This window comes from Oryzias melastigma, linkage group LG22 (assembly GCF_002922805.2).
Source record: "Oryzias melastigma strain HK-1 linkage group LG22, ASM292280v2, whole genome shotgun sequence".
Classification (NCBI taxonomy): domain Eukaryota; kingdom Metazoa; phylum Chordata; class Actinopteri; order Beloniformes; family Adrianichthyidae; genus Oryzias; species Oryzias melastigma.
The window spans coordinates 20890660-20909589 of record NC_050533.1 but is presented as its reverse complement, the minus strand read 5'-3'; the positions used below and the strand labels follow the sequence as shown (position 1 = coordinate 20909589).

The window sequence follows — 18930 nt, the reverse complement described above, 5'->3', positions numbered from 1 at the left end:
CAGAATCATATGGAGAAATCTGGTCTGAAGGTGTGAAAATGATCTCTGAAAAGTATGTGACGTTTTTGACTGACCACTTCATGCATGACAATGCACCATCTCGTGCTGCAGGACTACATCTTAATCATTGCTATGGGCATAATGGAGATAAGCTGGTGGTGTGGCCCCCATCCTCCTCTGACCTCGACCCTAGTGAGAACCTTCGGAGTATCCTCAAGCCAAATATCTCTGAGGGTGGAGGCACTTCACATCCAGACAGCAGCTCTGTGAGCCTATTCTAACATCCTGCAAAGACAATCAAGCAGGAACTCTCCAAGAAGTCCGACAGATGCAAGAATTGTAAAGGTGCTAAAAAACAAGAGTTCTACATTCAAATATAACTTGACCTATGACAATGTTTTTAATTGGAACAGCATTTGATTTCAGTTTTCTGTACTTTAGAATCTATCAAATGTTGTGGAACTCTAATAATGTGGACCAGTGCATTTGAAGGTTTTTAGTTTGAAAAAAAGATATTGATATTAATACGTTTTAAATACTTTTATCTTTTATAGTTTTTTCCACTAACATTTAATATGTAGTCTATTGGTTAGTGACTTTAGCATTCATTATTTAAAAAATATATAATTTGCATCATAATTTGAAACGTGCTGTAATGGTTTCAAGGTGGATCGGATACTTATTTCCCTCAGTGACATGCAAATAAATGTATATCAAATTTTTGTCATTTTCTATCACTGTTCAATTGAACCATTAGGATTAGGGCTGGGTTAGTTAATCGATTTGACTCAATTTAAGCTTAATAGATCGATTCATAAAAATATAGATCAATTTAGCACATAAAGCTGAAGTCTGTTAGCTTGATGCCAATGTTAAATTGAATTTCCCATTGTATGACTAATGCTAACGCTTGGTCTATGTTTTAAAGTAACTATTTGTGGTCTAAAACACTGTATTTTGCTTATTCTTTCCTCATTTTCCTTGAAAAAAGTGTACTGCTATAGCGCGATCGCCACCTAGTGGCCAAACTGAAAATCTCTCCAGGAGAGGCAGAACAATGTTAATGATCTGAACATTTTTGCTAGTTTCTCCTTTTGAGAATCCATGATATCATTATATCACTAATAAATTTACAGTATGTGAACTGTATGAGGTTGATATAAATATATTTAAATTATATAGTAGATTACTAATGAATTTCTAAACAAATGTATCTAAATGTTTAAACTCAAAATGGAATTGAATCAAACTCAATTGAGAGAATCGAAAAAAATCAGGATTTAATCGATCTGGAAATGATTGATACCCATCCCTATTTACGATGACTGTCTGTCAATTTCATTTAAATCAGCAAATGATTAAATACTTTTAAAAACTTGTTTAAGGCAGATGGACTTCCACACTTTGTGTTTTAAACAATTTAACAGTTTACATTTCTGCTTTAATTAATGCATTGTTTGTTTGGACTTTACCGTGACTCCTGCAACAAACAAGCAAAGACTAATGGCGGGGTTAATACCGCACGCGGAAGCAGCGTGGAACAGAGACTGCTTCCGTTTGGCACCCTTGTTAACATAGTTTGTAGTTCAACACCAGATGCGAGCCACCGCTGTCCTCCACGGCTGGCACGTGACATGCAGCCATCATTTTGGCGACTGATCTTTTTTAGTGTTAGTGATCCAAGTCAATCCAGGCAGGAAGTTATGGTAAGACACACTAGAAAATCCTGTGAATTTTCAAATTCTAACCAATTTTTCACAATAGATCACAGCTATTGACAAATGCGATTATATTTTTGTATCTAAACATACTGTAGCGATGAAAATACTGTAAACGCACAAACAACACACAAAAAAGAAACAGACACACGTAGTGGGCCGACTACGCAGCGGGGTGTGGTTTTGGATGTCTAAAACACAAATCAACGACAGAGAGGCAAGGAGCGGTTGGCAACAAGTCAAGATGGACGAAATCAAATTAGTTGTAGAAGCTGTAAATATCCACAGCTGAGCAGAAGCACCAGTCGACCGTTACAAAAAATACGCGTCTGGTGTGAACTGTAGGTGAAGTGAATTCCGCGCACACTACGCTTCGCGGTGCTTCCACGTGCGGTGTGAAGCTGGCGTGAGTGACTCAAATTCACTTCCAAAAATATTGTTCTTGAGCTAAGAAGACACTTTTTTTCTTTATTTGTCTCTGAATTCTCTGCTTGTAATGTCAGCCATCTTTAATAATTTTTTTTTTCACCTGCTATTCAAAGGAGAAGCATCTAACTGCCTTTTGTTAAATGTTTTCCTCCCGGTCAGCACACTAAACATCAGAATATTCAATACCGAGCGCTTCTGTTAAAAGTCAGCACTTCATAAAGAACCATCAGACTGTGTTTGGAGCTCTGCAAAGAGCGGGCAGAAAGATTTCTGAAATGTCAGCAGTTTTTAGACACTGACCAATGGCGACGATTGGCTGTGAGGCAAAGTTTCAGTATACTGCTTTTTTTTATTCCTTAAAAAAAGGGGGCAGCGTGCTGCTGGAGTCCAAACTTCAGACCCTTCTGTGTAATGTTTGTGCAGAAAGAACAAACGCGGACGCTCTGCCTTCAACAGCACTGTCAAGTCGAGCGCAGCAATGCCATCGCAGTGGGAGTTTTTTATCTGCTGAACTATATTTTAAAAACAAAAATCTTGGAGACTTAATCAGTCGGTACACACACACAAAAGATGGGATATTTGGGAAACAAACCAAACAAATTGGAAAGATTTTAACATCTTGGAACAGTGCGGCTAATCAACACATTTTTGTAAAAGTAGATTTTCTCACTCGTGTTTGTAATGCTGCATGTCTGAGGAGCCGAGTTACAAAAACAATTGTTTTAACCCAGTGGCATCAATTTTGTTTTTTCTCCATTTAGTTAAATTAATTCTCACTCAGCCTGCAAAGTTTGAACCTTGATTTCAAGCAACTATTTTCTAATAAAATAAATCAGAAGGAAGTATTTTCTGCATAATTCTGTTTACAGCCGGTAACCTGTTGGTATGATTCATCTTCTTTCATATTTGGCGAAAGATTGAAAATTGTTGTCTGAGCTGTATTTCTGGAGAAATATATATATTTAAAAAAAGAAAGAATGGTTCTGTTTGTGCTGATTCTCTAAATCTTGGATGTCATCTCGCTCGTGGAGCACAGATCCTGAGAGGTCATTTTGATGTGGAACCTCAACCATTTGACTTGAATCTTCACACCAACATTTACTCCACTTGGAAGATTCCTTCATTGTGAGCTTTCTAAGGGTGTATTCAGACTGGAAAAGTCTGTCAGTCCAGACTGAGTTGCTTAATTTGGTCCAGATCGACTCCTGAACGTTTGGTCTGTGTCCAGACCCCCTTCAACCGGACATTTCTGTTTCAAACGAAAGCCTGTAAACTAGGGGTGTCCAAAGTCAGTCCTCGAGGGCCGGTGCCCCATGTGGTTTCCAGCTAACCTGCCATTGAAGCTCCTTATTGGCCAAACACACCTGATCCAGGTAAACAACAGCAGATAAGGCAGGACTGACTTTGGACACCCCTACTGTAAACAAAACCCTGTGACTAAAGATCTCCTCGGTCATTGGCTAGGAATTACAACGACAGGACAAATCCATGGGAGGCGTAAATTATGGAAGTCCTGCTCCGGGTTTGTCCGCAGCTCTCTATTGACATTACGTAGAGCCCAGCAACGGCGGCCGTTTTTTGTTCAGTTGTTCCGCTCCGAGTAGACCGTACTCCAATTGAAAATGAACCGAGACCACAAGACGGGTCAGTGAGCGGTTCCTGGTCCAATTTGACAACACAGTTTGCCTTTGGTGTCATTTTATTGTTATTATTCTTTGTCATTGAAGTTCCAAGGTATTTTTTCATTTAGCAGATGCAGCATGATGGCAAACAAAACCAGCTATAGAAACTTATTTTAGAGTTTTTGTCTTCTCTCCCTCAATACCTTTGCAGCTGCTTTTGTAAATATTTGTGCCATACAGTTCCAACTCTGCAATTGTCTCTTATTTCAGTGGATCCTCGCTGCCCTGGCCACAGCAGGACTTGTGACTACCAACCGGACGACCCCCACGAGTTCACCTGGAGTATAGTGGCGGCGGGGGACTTACGGGAGGAAAGGAATGGGAAAAACGAGAAGATGGCAGGAAGCCCTCAGGGCTGGGAGGAAGGTAAGAATGAAGGTATAGAGTTCACCCATTATGGGAGAATTACATATTTGAACAGACTTGCTCATAACTGTGCTTTGTTATTGTGCTCCATCATCAATGTTTAAGTTAATATGTATTTTTTTTTATGGATTATTGGTCTACTATGGGAATACTGGTCACCTTTTAACTATAAAAAACACTTTTTGCCTTTTTCACAAAATGGTTTCCAGTTCTAGCTGTTTATCTAGTGTTCTTTCAAATCTTTATTTGGTCAAATTTTGCTGATCTTGCTTTTAAGCAGTTTTTATCATTTAACATTATGCATTTTTGTATTGCAACTCAAGAGATGAGTTTCTCTTATCTCCTATGGTGATGGTGAAAATGGAAGGAGACAGGGTCTATTTATTCAGTTAATGTTTTTTTGTCAGATACCAGCTCCAGGTCCTAGGTGGAATCTGTTGTGAAACTGGAATTGGTGGCTTAATCTAAAAATGCCCATTAAGCACATCTAAATATACTTTTACATGAAGTTTAGTTTCATTGTGAGAGTTTGAACAAAACACTCGAGATTGAATGAGAGTAAGGAAACAGTGCAAGCTGGCTGCTAAATGGATCTGTTGTCGTAAAGGTAAAATAACTATCCCCTGATGGTACAAACATGTTTTATTTCACCTACAGAAACAGTTGATAATTTAAGTAGAGTGTATTTTTAAAGCCTTCTCATCTTTTTTACCTTCACTGTAAAAAAGGGCTGAATTATTGGAACTTGATCATATCTGTGTCCTTGTAACGCTCGTTTGTTGTGCTTTCGTGCTATTGTGGGAATAGTCCTAACCCTGTTGTAATATTTGTGGGTGTGTCTAAATGACAATATGACTTTTTCCTCTTTTAAAAAGCTTACACTGTTCCTGGCCAGGCTGAAAGGATGGATTAGAGACAGGGTGAAAACTAAAGGCTGTTCCTGTGTTTGTGATTTCTCTGTAATTGAAAAAGTGTGAAAGTCTCTCCCTTTGTTCTTCTGTTAATTTCCTGACTGTGGAGGGATCTGTACTTGTGGATAAATACAGGTCCTATACTTTTAACTTGTGGTCATTTTTACCTTTTGGGAAGCCTTGCCTAAAACACAGACACAAAAACACAAGATTTACTGAATGATTAATCCTGTTGCATCTCTGTAGAGTGCACAGTACTATTATCTGTACTGTACTGTTAGCTATACACCACTGTACTGTTAGCAATGTACCACTCTACAGTCAACTATTCACCACTGTACTGTAAGTTATACACCACTGTACTGTTACCTGCATACAACTATATTGTTAGCTGTACACCTTCAAGTGTATGTGATCTGCCCAGCTTGTATTGATGACATTTGTTGTGCTTATTATCCTCCCATGAGATGCAGTATGTGTACAAACTAAACAATGGTAAATCAAATCATGCAGAGAAGCCTCTGTAAATTCCCACAGAAATATTTATACACTATGACAATTAAGCTAAGTTTCATGTCTGTAGTTAGTCCTAGTAAGGAGTTTAACAAAAAAATAAGCTAAGATGTAAATCAAGATAAGTCTCCTTTAAAGTCTGATAGCTTATGCAAGCTGTCTCATTAGAATAAGCAACAATAGGAGTCTCTTTAGTCCGCCAAATGAGGTGCCAAAACCACCCTGACCTAAAAAAGCCTCTCGGCCAGCTCATTCTAGTGAAGAACAAAGCGCTCTTCCAGGAGCAGCTTGATGTTGACACTTGAACAAACAGACCTGTTGATAATCAGCCTGTAATTTAGCAAAAATACCCCAGGCCTTTTCCTTTTACAGGAGAGGATGGCGCAACCTGATTACACGCTTAATTAAATTATTTAATTTCAACACTTAGAAAAAAAGAAAAAACGATCTAAACTGTCATGTTGTAGTAATAATAATCCAAAATGTTATTGCGTACGAGAGCTAAAACACGAATAGCTGTTAGATATCTTGGTGCAACACTGTTATTAGTTGATGACCTCTGCTGTCTAAAGGACAATCAGTATATTGTGATGAATACTATTACAGACAAGCTCCACTTTCTTCTCCATATTGTGTAATAATTGTTACCCTCTTTACTGGCTAAGTCAAGAGAAACATTCAAGACTCGAATATGCAAAACAGCAGTAATCATCAAGTGAAACGCTGAGCAAAACTCTTCGAAACGATTTGTTTAAATACCCTCTAATAGTTTTTCCTAACACTGAATAAATCCATAATCTTATATTTGGCAGGGATGGATTCATGGGATCCTAATTGCAGCTCAGTCAAAAATTTAATTTCTGAGAGTCAAACAGAGCTTACTAGAAAATTAAGTTAAAAAAAAATAGGAAAAATAAAACTGCTCTCACGGTCAACATTTTAGCCACGACAGAAAAATCAGATTGACTTACCTAAACCTAAAATTATTAGGATGAAAGACATGGAATTTTTTTTAAATCCATAATTCATAGTAACATTTGATTCTCAATTTGCAGTTTAATAAAACAAATAGGAAATGCATTTTAAAAGTCAAAATGAAAAGTTTCAGAGCAATCTTGCATTTTTTATTGCTAAAAATTTAAATTTGAATTACCATTTGCATTCTAAATTGTCATGGATTTTTGGTACAATTTTACAATTCAAATAGAAATCATGAATTTATTAATTGTTTCAATTCATATATAAAATTACATTTAATTTTTTTTTAAAGTTTTGCATTTTTTTATTTTTATTTTAGAGAATACAAAATCCATGACAATTTAAGTTACTTTAAAAATCTATGTAAAAATACAAATAATTGAAATATCATTTTTTTAAATTTATCATTTGTAAATTCCAAAACTAATTTTCATTTGAATTATGTTACCAAAAAACTGACTATTAAAATGCAATTGCTTTTATTTTTATTAAAAAAAATATTTTCAGAAATGTATGATTAAATTTTTGTTTCTTATTTCAAATGTTATATTGTAAAATGTATTTTCAAATTGCAAAACCTGAATTACACATTTGTAAATTGCAAATTGCAAGATGACCCAATTGCAAACTGAATCGTCAATTAAGAATTAAATAATACTTTGTATTACGGGAGACCACATCTACAGATACATTTTGGGCATGACAGGAAGTGATTTTCTTATGACTCAGAGTTCTTTATTTCATTTCTAAATAGCAAAGACTCCAACACCAAAGGAAATGTGTCTTATTCCCTGACTTGTAAATGAAAGGAGACACTGTGCCTTTTTGCAGCATTGACCTTGATTCTGTGACTTTAGTTAAACATCATCTTATGTGCTCCCTCAATGAAATAAAAAGCAAGAAAGAAGGTTATTGAAAGAGGGAGATCCAGACTACAAAGCAAATGTATTTGCATAAAGATGCTGAAGTCTTGCCACAATGCAGTGGGTGCATTTTAAGTGACTAAGCCTGCCGAGCTGCTGTCTTCACATGTTTTACTGGCGAGCTCTAAAAGGGATGGAAATAGGGGAAGAATACTTAATGGCTGTGATCTGTAGAAACTGCTGGAACTGTTTTTTTTCCTTCCGTACAATAAAGCTGTTCCAGTTTGAAGCTTGTAAATGGGCTTCGTTTCTCTTATCCCAGATGCTGGTAGTTAGCTTTAAGTTGATGTGAGATGCAAGCTGACAATTCACAAAGGTTCCTTAGATCAAGTACAACTGCAGCATGCATAAACAAATGCTTATCTCTGCTCGGTGCTGATATGGCTTTGCTGCACACGGTGATGCCTGCACATGAATAATTAATGCTGTTTACAATGTAAAGACTGGAGTGTGGCCATATTACTGGCTCTCGCTGTTCCTGAAGGTTATCATATTCTGTAGTCCTGTAGATCCTGTGCCCCCCTTGCATGTGATTGCAGGACACTGTGCACTATGCGATGGTGGAGCAGTGACTCACAATAATATATTGGGCATACATTAAAAATAAATAGTGGCAAAGACAGCTTTTCCTTGGCAATCAGCACTAAGCTCAACACTGATCAAGAAAAAATCAGCACTAATCATCCGCTGGTTTGACACATTGACACGCTGATGGAATATCCTTTGACAACAGTTCAATCAAGTAAAGGTGGAGAAAAATAAGGAGAGCAACTCCTGTTAAAGACCGACTGTAAAGAAAATTGAATTATTAACATCTTCTTGTAGCCTTTATTTTGATAATGGAGGATATACTGTATATTAAGAAAGCTTAAAATAGTATTTGTGAGTATTTCTTTATTCAAAATGTTTTAAATCAGGTGCAGAGAAAAAATGTCATTAGAAAAAGTTTACAGTTGTTACGTACAAGCAACAGGTCACATGCTCCCTTTGCCGCTTTCCGTACCCCACATGTCCCTGTACACCCGCCAGACAGGGATTTGGCTGCTCTTCGCTCTTCGCTCACCGCTACTGAAGAAATCCTGGTTAGTTTCTATTGAGGCGGGACAAAATATCGGTATGGCGAACTATTGTGATATTTCAACTCACAAATGAGTTCTTTCCCTGAATCAGTTTCTTAAAATGATACCAAGGAAGTCCACTAGGGGGCACTTCGTATGAGCAAGACAGTGAAATCTAAGGATGCCGTTGCGAAACCATCATCAATTTTTACCGGACCGATACGAAAAAGGTCCAAGCTGTGTCTGTATTCTTCTAAAGTAGATGCAGATAGCACGCGATGTCTCTCATGTAACAAAAACGTGGATTGTACTGGCGGTAACAGCAGTAACCTGTCCAAACACAGCGCTAAAATTCAACAGATTCTAGCGGAGAGGTGCACAGTGTCTGACCGTCCAAATGCGACGTCTAGCGGTGTTATTGATCAAACAGGTGTTCATGCTAGCTGTACACACGTGGAGCACGTGACTGTTGATTATCAAAGATAAGAGCAGGAAACTTTATAAAAGGAAATGAATATGGATACCAGCACTGTAAAAAACAATGATCATGTAATATTACCAGGTTCAACGTTCAAATTGTGGCTTAACAATAATATCATTTATCTGACATAAATGAATTAAAATGCAGCATTGCACATTTTTATTTCCACTTTTATTGTTCTTTGAAGTGAGAATACATCTTGACAGTCTGTATTTTGGTTCTTAACTGGAGCTTTGTCTATTAGTTGCCTTAAAATATGTATTATTATCGTAAAAACACGTCAGTATTTATGTTGGATAGAGCATTAAATTGACATATTGTGTTTTAAATTGTTCTAAAAAACGGTTTTGAAGAAAAAAATATATATATATTTGTTTTAAAAATGGTTATATATCATAGATTACCAAGGTAATATATTGATTATTGTCATAGTTTCCATATCGAGATACTATCAGTATCGTGAGTCATGTATTATGAATTGCATCGTATCGTGAGTTACGTTGAGATCCCCAGCCCTAGTTTCTATTCCTCCTCTTAGTAATATGCTTACCAGCGGAACGTCTAGTCTGATCTGAGGCTGAACACATACAAATCCCACGGTCATCCTCCATAAAACCAAAAAGATCCATGGTCCTACCAGAAAATGTGGAAATGCAAATCTTTGCAAACTCTACCATTGACTTTGAATAGGCTACAAGATGAGTCTAATCCTTGTGCTATTATATGTGGGTCCACCCTTACATTGATGTGAGATCCCTCCCATGAAAAAGGTGGACAGGATTTTATGTCTGCCACGGACACCAGTGAAGATAAAAATTCCTTGGAAAAAAAAGTTCTGCGCACTGTCTTGTGGGGTCCAGATGACCCCACTTTTAATGTAAACATGCCCAGGATAGCGCAAGGGTAAAACGCTCACATTTGAGTGTAGATTTGCTCAGATTTTCCTAAAATGTTTTCTAGAAGTTCTCCTTTATTATCTGGCAGTAATAATGTACTTGTGAAAAGTCCCATTCTTGTTTTTTCCAACTCTGTTTGTGCAGTTATAGCTCAGCAGTCAACAGGCATCTCAACATATCTAATATGGCGTCAAACTTTGCATGTGCAAAAAGCTAGCGTTTCACCTTTACTGCGATCTCTACCGCGGTGGCCATCTGCACCAACAGCCTCGTCTCTAACACAGAGGCAAATTTTAATGAATTACTGTCGCTCTTCAGAAACTATGTCCTTAAAAAATGACACTGGTTTTTGGATTTTAGCTAACAACGTCATTGTCATAATCCAGACTACTGGGAACACTTTTACAATATGGATTAATAAATGATCGAAGTGGGACTTTAAGGTATGGACACACCGGGTCGTGCGATCAAGAATTAGCTTGTTCTTGAATGTGTCATGTTTGCGAGGCGAGGCAGACCCAGATGCTGGAACCCAGAAGAATTACCGAAGGCTGAGGTAAAGAGAAATTAGTTTTATTGTCCTTGGAGTTTGGGCACTGAAGCTGGAGTGCAGCAGCAGGAAGAGGCAGAGGAGGATCCGAGTGAGTTCAGATGACGGAGCGAAGATCCAGGTGGTGGGTAGGGTGGAGTTGGCAGCAGGGTGGATGGTGGAGCTTCTTGACCAAGGAGAGAGAGAGAGATGGACCCAGGGCAGCACGTGGTATGAAAAAATCCTGGCAAAGGGAATTAGACGTTAGCAAAAAATGATTCAAGTTTAGACTTCAAAGTATAACCAGAAGCACAAGGCCAGGGTACTTCACCAGGTAAGGTAACGAACTGGCAAAGAATGCTGGAGCAGGCCCCTCCTATATAGCTGACTGTGGCTGATGAGATGAGTGCTGGCAGCTGGGTTCAATCAGGAGGTGCAGAGGAGAGCAGGGGAACCATGACAGAATGTGCACACAAACTCATATAGATAGTGTTCACACTGGTCAAGTAGGGAGGGGCTTCTTTTTGTTTTTCTACTGTAACTAGCGCATGATTGTCCCCTACAGTTGGAAAAGGCTTGGCGCGAAATGTCAAAGCGGTGTAAGTCTCATGAGTCTTGCTCCAGACTTTTCTGAAATATAAAAGGCAAGATGTCATAGAATTCCAGCCGGGCACAAACCGCAATTATTAATATCTCCTTTATGATCAGATTTCTGTAAGGGGCGCCATCAATACATCAATACCGAATCAGAGTCCCTGATTGGTCAAGTGTGACCTGGTTTAACTTTGAACAAACATTCTATGGACGCATGTTTTGTAAGCAGAGCCCAGAAACGATGGTAGTAAATCGTACAGCTATGAGTGAACGCAAAAGACCACACATTTACACACAGATTGATTCAAAATGAGTCACCTTTAATGCAGATTGTCAATTAGAGCCCTGTGGAGTCCAAAGAAAGACAAAAATAGATATGCGAATATGTGCCCCGAGTGTCCACAGCCAAAGACGGTGTGAATATGATTATGCATTGATTCCTTGCTGTCACACACAGAATAGGAAAGCATGAGTTGGAGCTCAGGGCTGACTGGCAGAGGGAGATATCTAGCAGGACGATGTTTGCTGGAGCAGTTGATTTGTTTGTTTGTAATAGAGTGGCCCTGAGGCTGTCTGTCATCTGAAAACCCAGGGTTTCATCTGAGGTTTTTTTTTTTTTTTCTGAGCAGAGCTGAGCATCATAGGACTCTGGGTAAACAGGCAAAATGTGAAAGGACATTGGCTCTGGCTTATAGAAGATAATGCTCTCAACCCACAACCCACTTTTGATGCTCAAAGTTAAGCAAACACTGAGCGTAGGTCTCTTTCCCCACTGTTTTAGCTCCATCTTGGTTCAGGAACAAAATGCTATATCTTAATTTTGACTTGACTGTTCGAGAGAAAAAAGTAACATGCAAAATGTATAGTTTGTGGGGTAAAATCAGCATAAAAATCATAATCTGTGGAGAATTAAATCTTGGCTTTATTGAATTTTACATGTAGATGGAACTCCATTAAGGTGCAGAAGAAACTGAATGTGTGTAAAACATAATAGTCTTATATTTTGGTTTCAAAGACCACCAGATGCTGCAAAAATCAAGATTGCTGTCTCCCTACAGACCGTTGCTACATGGCATTTGCTTTCACCTTCCTACATGGACTTTCAGCTTTTACTGGTCCAACAGGATCTTTACAAGCTCCCAATTCATTAATCTGGATTTCATTTTACACACCAGGGCACACTTATGTAATTATGAGGCACAGGAATCCTCTATTATCAGCAACAGAATAGCTATATAAAATGGCTAATTTCTCTTTATATTTCTGTTTTTATTTATGGTATATATTTTTATAGCATAAATATATATATATATATATATATATATATGTTGTGTAGTCTGCAGTCATCTTTGTCTCTAAAAAAGATTATTATTTTACTTTGGTAAGGACATATTAAGCTTGTTTTTCTGTATTTTTGTTTTTATCTCTACCACTTCCATTTGTTGTATCCTGCATACTGTGTTGTACCACAATATAAGGATTTTCTGCTTAAAGATGTGTTTGGCCACTGTTGTGTCTCCAACTGTATTTCGAGCCTTAAAAAGAAAACAAAAGAGACAGTATGTGCAAAAAAAGGGCCTAATCAGCACGCCAAAACGCTGGCCTTTCTTTAGGGAATTGCTCCTCTACAACTTCATAGGAACAGACACTGACCAAAGGGCAGCATGATAAGAATACAAAACAAAGAACTTCACATAAAGTTTGATTTTAAACTTATCCAGAAGAAAACTTGTTACAGCATATAGTGGCTTTCACCCCTTCCCTCTGAGATTGCATCTGGATAGATCAATGGTCTACTTGTCACACAAGCAGAAAAGCTATCTATTCCCTTTTCTGCGCCCAGGCCCCCTCTTATCTGAGCAAATAATTATGAACCATTACTTTGGATGAGAGGCAATTTGTTCTACTTATCCGTTTTGGAGCTGCCATGTAATAGACCTGGCATTTGAAGCAGGGCTATGCTTTGGGTCTGGTCCCTCAGTCTGCAACCTGACCTGTAAAGCGAAGTAAAACCAGGACACATACGCACAAAATTAATAAATAATATGACTGCCTCCAAGCCTGTCAGACTTGTTTTTGTCTGTGCCTAAAAAAAGAACAATACGGTATTAATAAAAAACAGCGGTTGTACTCCAAAAAGGGAAAGAAGACCGTCTGGGAAGAGCTTGACCATAAACTAAAGATGCTTACATAAACAGGAATAAATAGACTTATGTTTCTGTCACTCACTCTGACCTCAGATAATATTCATCAGTCTTCCCTCCTCAAGTGTTAGAGTTGACACTGACCCATTTTTTTACTTTAAAAGCGTAGAACCAAAAAGTACAAAAAAGGCAACTGTCAATAATCTTTATCCCCAAAAAATTCTGCTTTATATATATATATATATATATATATATACACACACACACACACACACACACAAGTTTTTTGACCTAGAAGAAAAAAAATCAGTCAATTTTTTGAAGCTGAAATGCATAGGTCCCATTGACCCCCACATTAATTATAGGTGTTTACTGTTGTTAGTAAACTGTAAAATGAATATAGAGGTATGTTGTGATGTCCCACAGTGATAGTAATGTAAAAAAAACAATATTATATTTATTAATGTGGAGTTTCTTTAAGGTTAAGTTTATATTTTTTCTAAAATTGAAAATGAGCAAATGTTGAAAAAAAGACTAAAATCTTTTAAACATATTCTCATTAATAAGAAGGTCTAACAAGATAATACAAAACATGAACATAAAATAAACTGGACCATCAATAATGGTTTTATAACTTATTAAAGATACGGGTCAAAATGACCCATTACCAAAAGGCATTTTAACAAAAAGCTAACACTAGCTTGAGCAAAATTTCAATTTTGAAGCATCACCTATAACATGTGTGCAGTATGAACAGTAGGTCATAAGGACATTTCTAATTAGCAATGCAAAGTAGCATCTGTTTTGTAAAAAAGTGCAAGTGGTATTATTCACTGTTCTACACCCACAGTAAACCGTGAGAAGGTGCAGCACAGCTGTATACGAGACATTAAAATACCTTTCTTGGTGCTTGACTGAGAAACTTAGCAACAGGGTATTTCAATAACTACGTGAGATTCATACATATTCTTAGCTAAATGTATTCTGTACATTGAAAGTGAATGTAGCTGTTTAATTTAAGTGGGCTTTTTTTTTTTTGTTGACTACTCTCCAGAATTTGGGTGACTTTCAAAATATTGAACTGCAACAATTGGATTGGCTGTTGATCACATTTAAGCCTGAAAAGTGCTTTGAATTCCTCACAATGGACTCAGTGCCGGTTTTCAGTGCTGAGTTTCTAGAAAATCAGGAGGCACAGGAAGTCCAAAGACATAAATGCATTCTTTCTTTAAGTCCCAAATGAAACAAAAATTGACTGCAGTTCTTTAGAAAACAGTGATTTCTGGATGATGTTTTCTGAATTTTCCTATTTACACAATTGAGCATTTACTTACCCTTAAAACCCTTGTGCTATCCTTGGTGTGTAAACTTGAGTGGGGTCATCTGGACCCCACAATTCAGTGTACTATATATATTTTTTAATGATTATTTATTGCCGCTGGTGTCTGTGGCAGACATAACATCCTGCCCACCTTCATCCACATTTGTCATGGGATGGATCACACATCAATGTAAGGCTTGGGTCATCTGGACCCTATAAGATAGCACAAGGGTTAAATGTTGTACAGGTGTGTGCTACGACCTTTCATCAGCAGCATGGTCATAGAAAAAAGATGTGTATACATTTTCGCTCTCTAGGCTCACTGAGTGGTCTATGACCTTGCTGTTTCCTGTGATGTTGGGAAAAGTATGCAACACATTTCTATAGCAACGTGTTTCATGTAAGGGCAAGGCTGCTTTTCTGCACCTCAGAATCCACTGGAATCACTTTAATTGGGTAAAGGGTTCTGAAAGTCAAAGAATGTAAACACTGGAACTAAAGTTCTGGTACAAAAGGATTGACTCGGTTAAAAGCTGTGTTTCCTTTTTAGTACCTTACAGTGTCTAATTTTGACCCCCAAAAAAGGTTTTAATCAGAGAAAAATCCACAACGTCAAAAGTTGGAAAAATCTAACTAATTAAAACTCGATTACTTTTTCTTTGAGTGCCGCTCACTATCTGCATTGTCCCTTCGTTCCTTCCATAAAGAATAAGAAGTGAACCTAAGTGGGCCCCCATCACATGAAGGAGGTGCCACTTGTAATAACTGCAAAATGATTAAATGAAAATGATTATGAGAGTTAAAGTGAGCCTTTGGCTGTGTGAAGCTGACTTTATGGTTCTGACCTGACTTTGATTTCAGAGGCGGCGTGTGAAAGGACTGCTGTGAAGTTGGATGCACTTGGTGTGTTTGACACAGGGGTTGATTGAAGGGCTACAGTAGAACAGCTTTTTTTTCCAGTTTGCTTATCATTCATGCCCTCAGAAGAAACACAAACTGCATCTATGGTAAGAAGTGCAATATATATATATATATATACACACACATAATTTAATATATATATATTTGGATTATCCACAAAGTCTTGTTTGGTTTTATTAACAATAGCATAAATGTCAATGGAAATGCAAAAAGCAATGGTAGAAAAGTTGCATTACCTGCAATAATGCTGTGAATGCTTTAGTTGCTCAAGATGCTGAAGAAATTTGCTTTAATTGCTGAAGCAATTAGCTGAAAATGCAAAAGCTATTTTGAAAATGTTAAATTTGATAAAAGACTGGAAATTTCGTTTAAGAACTGTAAAAAAAGAGAGCTGAAGTTGACCTAAATTTTGAAACATTTTTAGTAAAATTGCTTAAAAATCCCCAATATATGCCAATTTTGCAAAAATATTAGTGTGTTTCTTAGATGTGAGCTAAACTCCAAATTTGCCCCACAAAAAACCTCAGTAGATGCCAAATTAACCAAAAAAAAACACAAAAAAAACCAATCTCGATGCATAAATACTTGCTAAACTCCAAAATGTCCAAAAAATCCTCAGTAGACGTAGCAAACGTTAGCCTGTTGCCAAAATATAAACTAAACACTAAATTGCCCTATAAAACCTCCGTAGATAACAAATTAGCCAAAAATGTTAGCATTTTGCTAAAACATTAGTTAAACTCTAAATTAGCATAGCACAACCTCAGTAGATAACAAATTGCCAAAAAAAAACTATCACATTGCTTACATACTAGCTATACTCCAAAGTAGCCTAAAATTCATAAGTAAACTAAATTAGTCAAAAAAGTTCGTTTGCTGCTAAAATCGAAGCTAAACTCCAAATTAGCCTTAAAAAACCCAGCAGATAACAAATTAGCCAAAAACTTTAGGATGTTGCTAAATTATTAGCTAAACTCCGATTTTTTTTTTTTTATGACTATAAAAGTTTAAAACATAACCCATGACAATATTTAAAGGCTTGTTCTAATCTACTTAAAATGTTGAAATTTGAAGACTTTCAATTTATTTTCTACAAGGCATATTTTGTTCAAAATTTCAAAAACTCTAAAGTTTATGAATACAAGCAGTAATGTCCTGAACAAGCTGAACGTTTTGATACCAAGATTGCTGAAATCGCTTAAAGTTTTAATTGAGTTTTTATGTGCCGAAAAACATACCGGAAGGAGCAGGACAATCACTATAGTGTTTAACTGCTTACTAAGCATTCCCACAATAACCATGACTTCTATGCCAACTGTATTATTTCCTGGTAGAGAGACTATAGCCCTCTGAGATGGGCAAGTTAATGTCATGTAGTTGGTCAGGGGTTCAAATCAATGGTTTTAAAGTTACTAAGGTTACTGTTTTTTTGGCCAACACATTGCCCACAAGTGTAAGAAAACTGTTTGTTTCTGTTAAGTGTAAATACTGTATCTCAATGCATTAACAAATCTGAAAATTACGTCTGAATCCATTTCCTTCCTTTAATATTCAGACTTTTGTTTCCTGCTCTTTCTGTGGTCATTTTTTTCTACTTATTTTTGACGAAGCTCGATATTTACCACAGGAAACACACAATAGTAAACCAAATGAAAAGCTTTAGCTTTTACAAACCACTGCTTTTTATCTGCTCCTGATCCATCACGATTTCATTAAGGAATTTACTCGGAAAGGCAGTTTTAATCTGAAATAATTTGTTACATGTCCTCCACAATGAGAAAAAGGCCACAGGGACATGTTAAAAACACCAAAAACACAATGTTCACTGGAGTGTCTCGTTAAGGCCATCTTTTCTAATTTTCCACTTCTTCATAAATGCAATGTAATAGAAAGAGAAATGTAACTTTATCAAAAACTAAATTAACCAATGTGAACATGAGAGCCCTGTCTGTAAATGTGGAAAGGCACTCAAGTATTGAATGAAAGCAAACAGGTACAGTCAGTAAAAAAAGAGTTTTTCAAGATCCCAATGCAAGTATGCAAACATATTTTATTCTTTAAATTAGTTGGCGTCTCTAAAAAGACTTAAAATTGACAGTTTAGGTCTTTATTGTCCATTAAGTACATGGTGGTGCTCACAGTTTTTGGCCTTGCAGAGGAAAACAGGTCTCCCTGTGACCACGCTGACGGTCCATCACTGTGTAGCAGACAAAATCTTGTGCCCCATGAAGATAAAACTTTAATGACTCCAGCAACAATGACACATCTCTTTTTTGAAGACTTCCCAGGGGAAATTAAGGTTGCGTACAAATCTTTTCTAATAGACATTTAGATAGCTGGCCATCAACTCCTCAGGTTGTTTTACAGGTCAAAAGCCAAGCAGCTTTCAAAGCCAGGTTTCTTATTTAGTTGGGATTCCATATAAAGGCTGCTTGGTGTTGAGTTTTGCATTGTAAAAGCTCAGGTACAAGCTCAACACTAAGCAGCTGCAGAAGCAGGTTACTTTCCTTGTGTTAACATTTTGTCATCAGATAGGAACCAGAAGAGGTCATGTGGGTCATTAAAACATACGGTGAGAAACGACAGACTCCGAATTTGGACGGCGGCGAAGGTGAACCTCGTGGCTCGCTGTTAATGAGCTGCTAAAGATCTGTCAAGGTTGCTTTCCCGCTTTCATCAATGAGCAAACCTTGAAAGCTTTTACTGAGCTTAGAGGTTACCAAATCATTAAGACCAAAGAGGCGTTGAAAGACTGCATTTAACTAGACATTGTAAACTTGAGGACTTTGGCTCAGTGAGTGTGTATTATCTGCTCTCTTTTGTGTGCTTTCAGATGACCGAACATTTTCTATTTTCAATAGTCCAAAAAGAGAATCCCTCTTTCTTTTTTTTTTTTACAAAAAACTTGAAAGGCAAGTTGCGATTTTCTGTTTTGTCTTGCCTTTCATGAGCTCATATAATTGAGGTGACTTTAATCACCCTGTTTCCTTTCTTCTGAAGACATATTCTTGACACACATCTGGGTGTGTCTGATAACAGCCAATGAGTGGCTCAAGGTAAAATCTATCTCTCACCGACTCTCACCCTACGACCCTGCGGTGACCCATCATCAGCACACTGAACTTTAAGTCAACTGCCAGGCCTTGGTAACAACTCTTAAAGGTGGGTATGGGTTGTATGCAGGCAAAAAATGGGTGAAATTTTGAAATAGTAGACCGCTTGGTGAGATCCTACGACAAAAATGTTCATGCAGATTTTTTCCTACGGATGTCTTACAAGCACTTGCGTGGTCAGTAAAGAGTCAATACGTGCACCTTAATAGTGACTAGAGTGCTGATCTGTACGACAGCATCATACATACGTTGTAAGCTCATGTGAGTTATATAAGCCCTACAAATACTTCACCATAGACTTACCACATGAACAAAAATCGCACATTCAATTTTCACAGTGGTTTACTGTCTAT

The 18930-nt window shown here is 37.3% G+C and overlaps 1 protein-coding gene across 2 annotated transcripts in view; it reads left to right on the top strand.

The window, feature by feature from the left end:
• alk (ALK receptor tyrosine kinase) overlaps nt 1-18930 on the top strand; it is a gene marked incomplete in the record, with an annotated part of 583514 nt that overhangs the window by 236836 nt on the left and 327748 nt on the right. For both annotated transcript variants that reach the window (XM_024267526.2, XM_024267517.2), the window contains 1 exon segment: nt 4040-4195. In XM_024267526.2, coding sequence (XP_024123294.1) covers nt 4040-4195 — 156 coding nt within the window.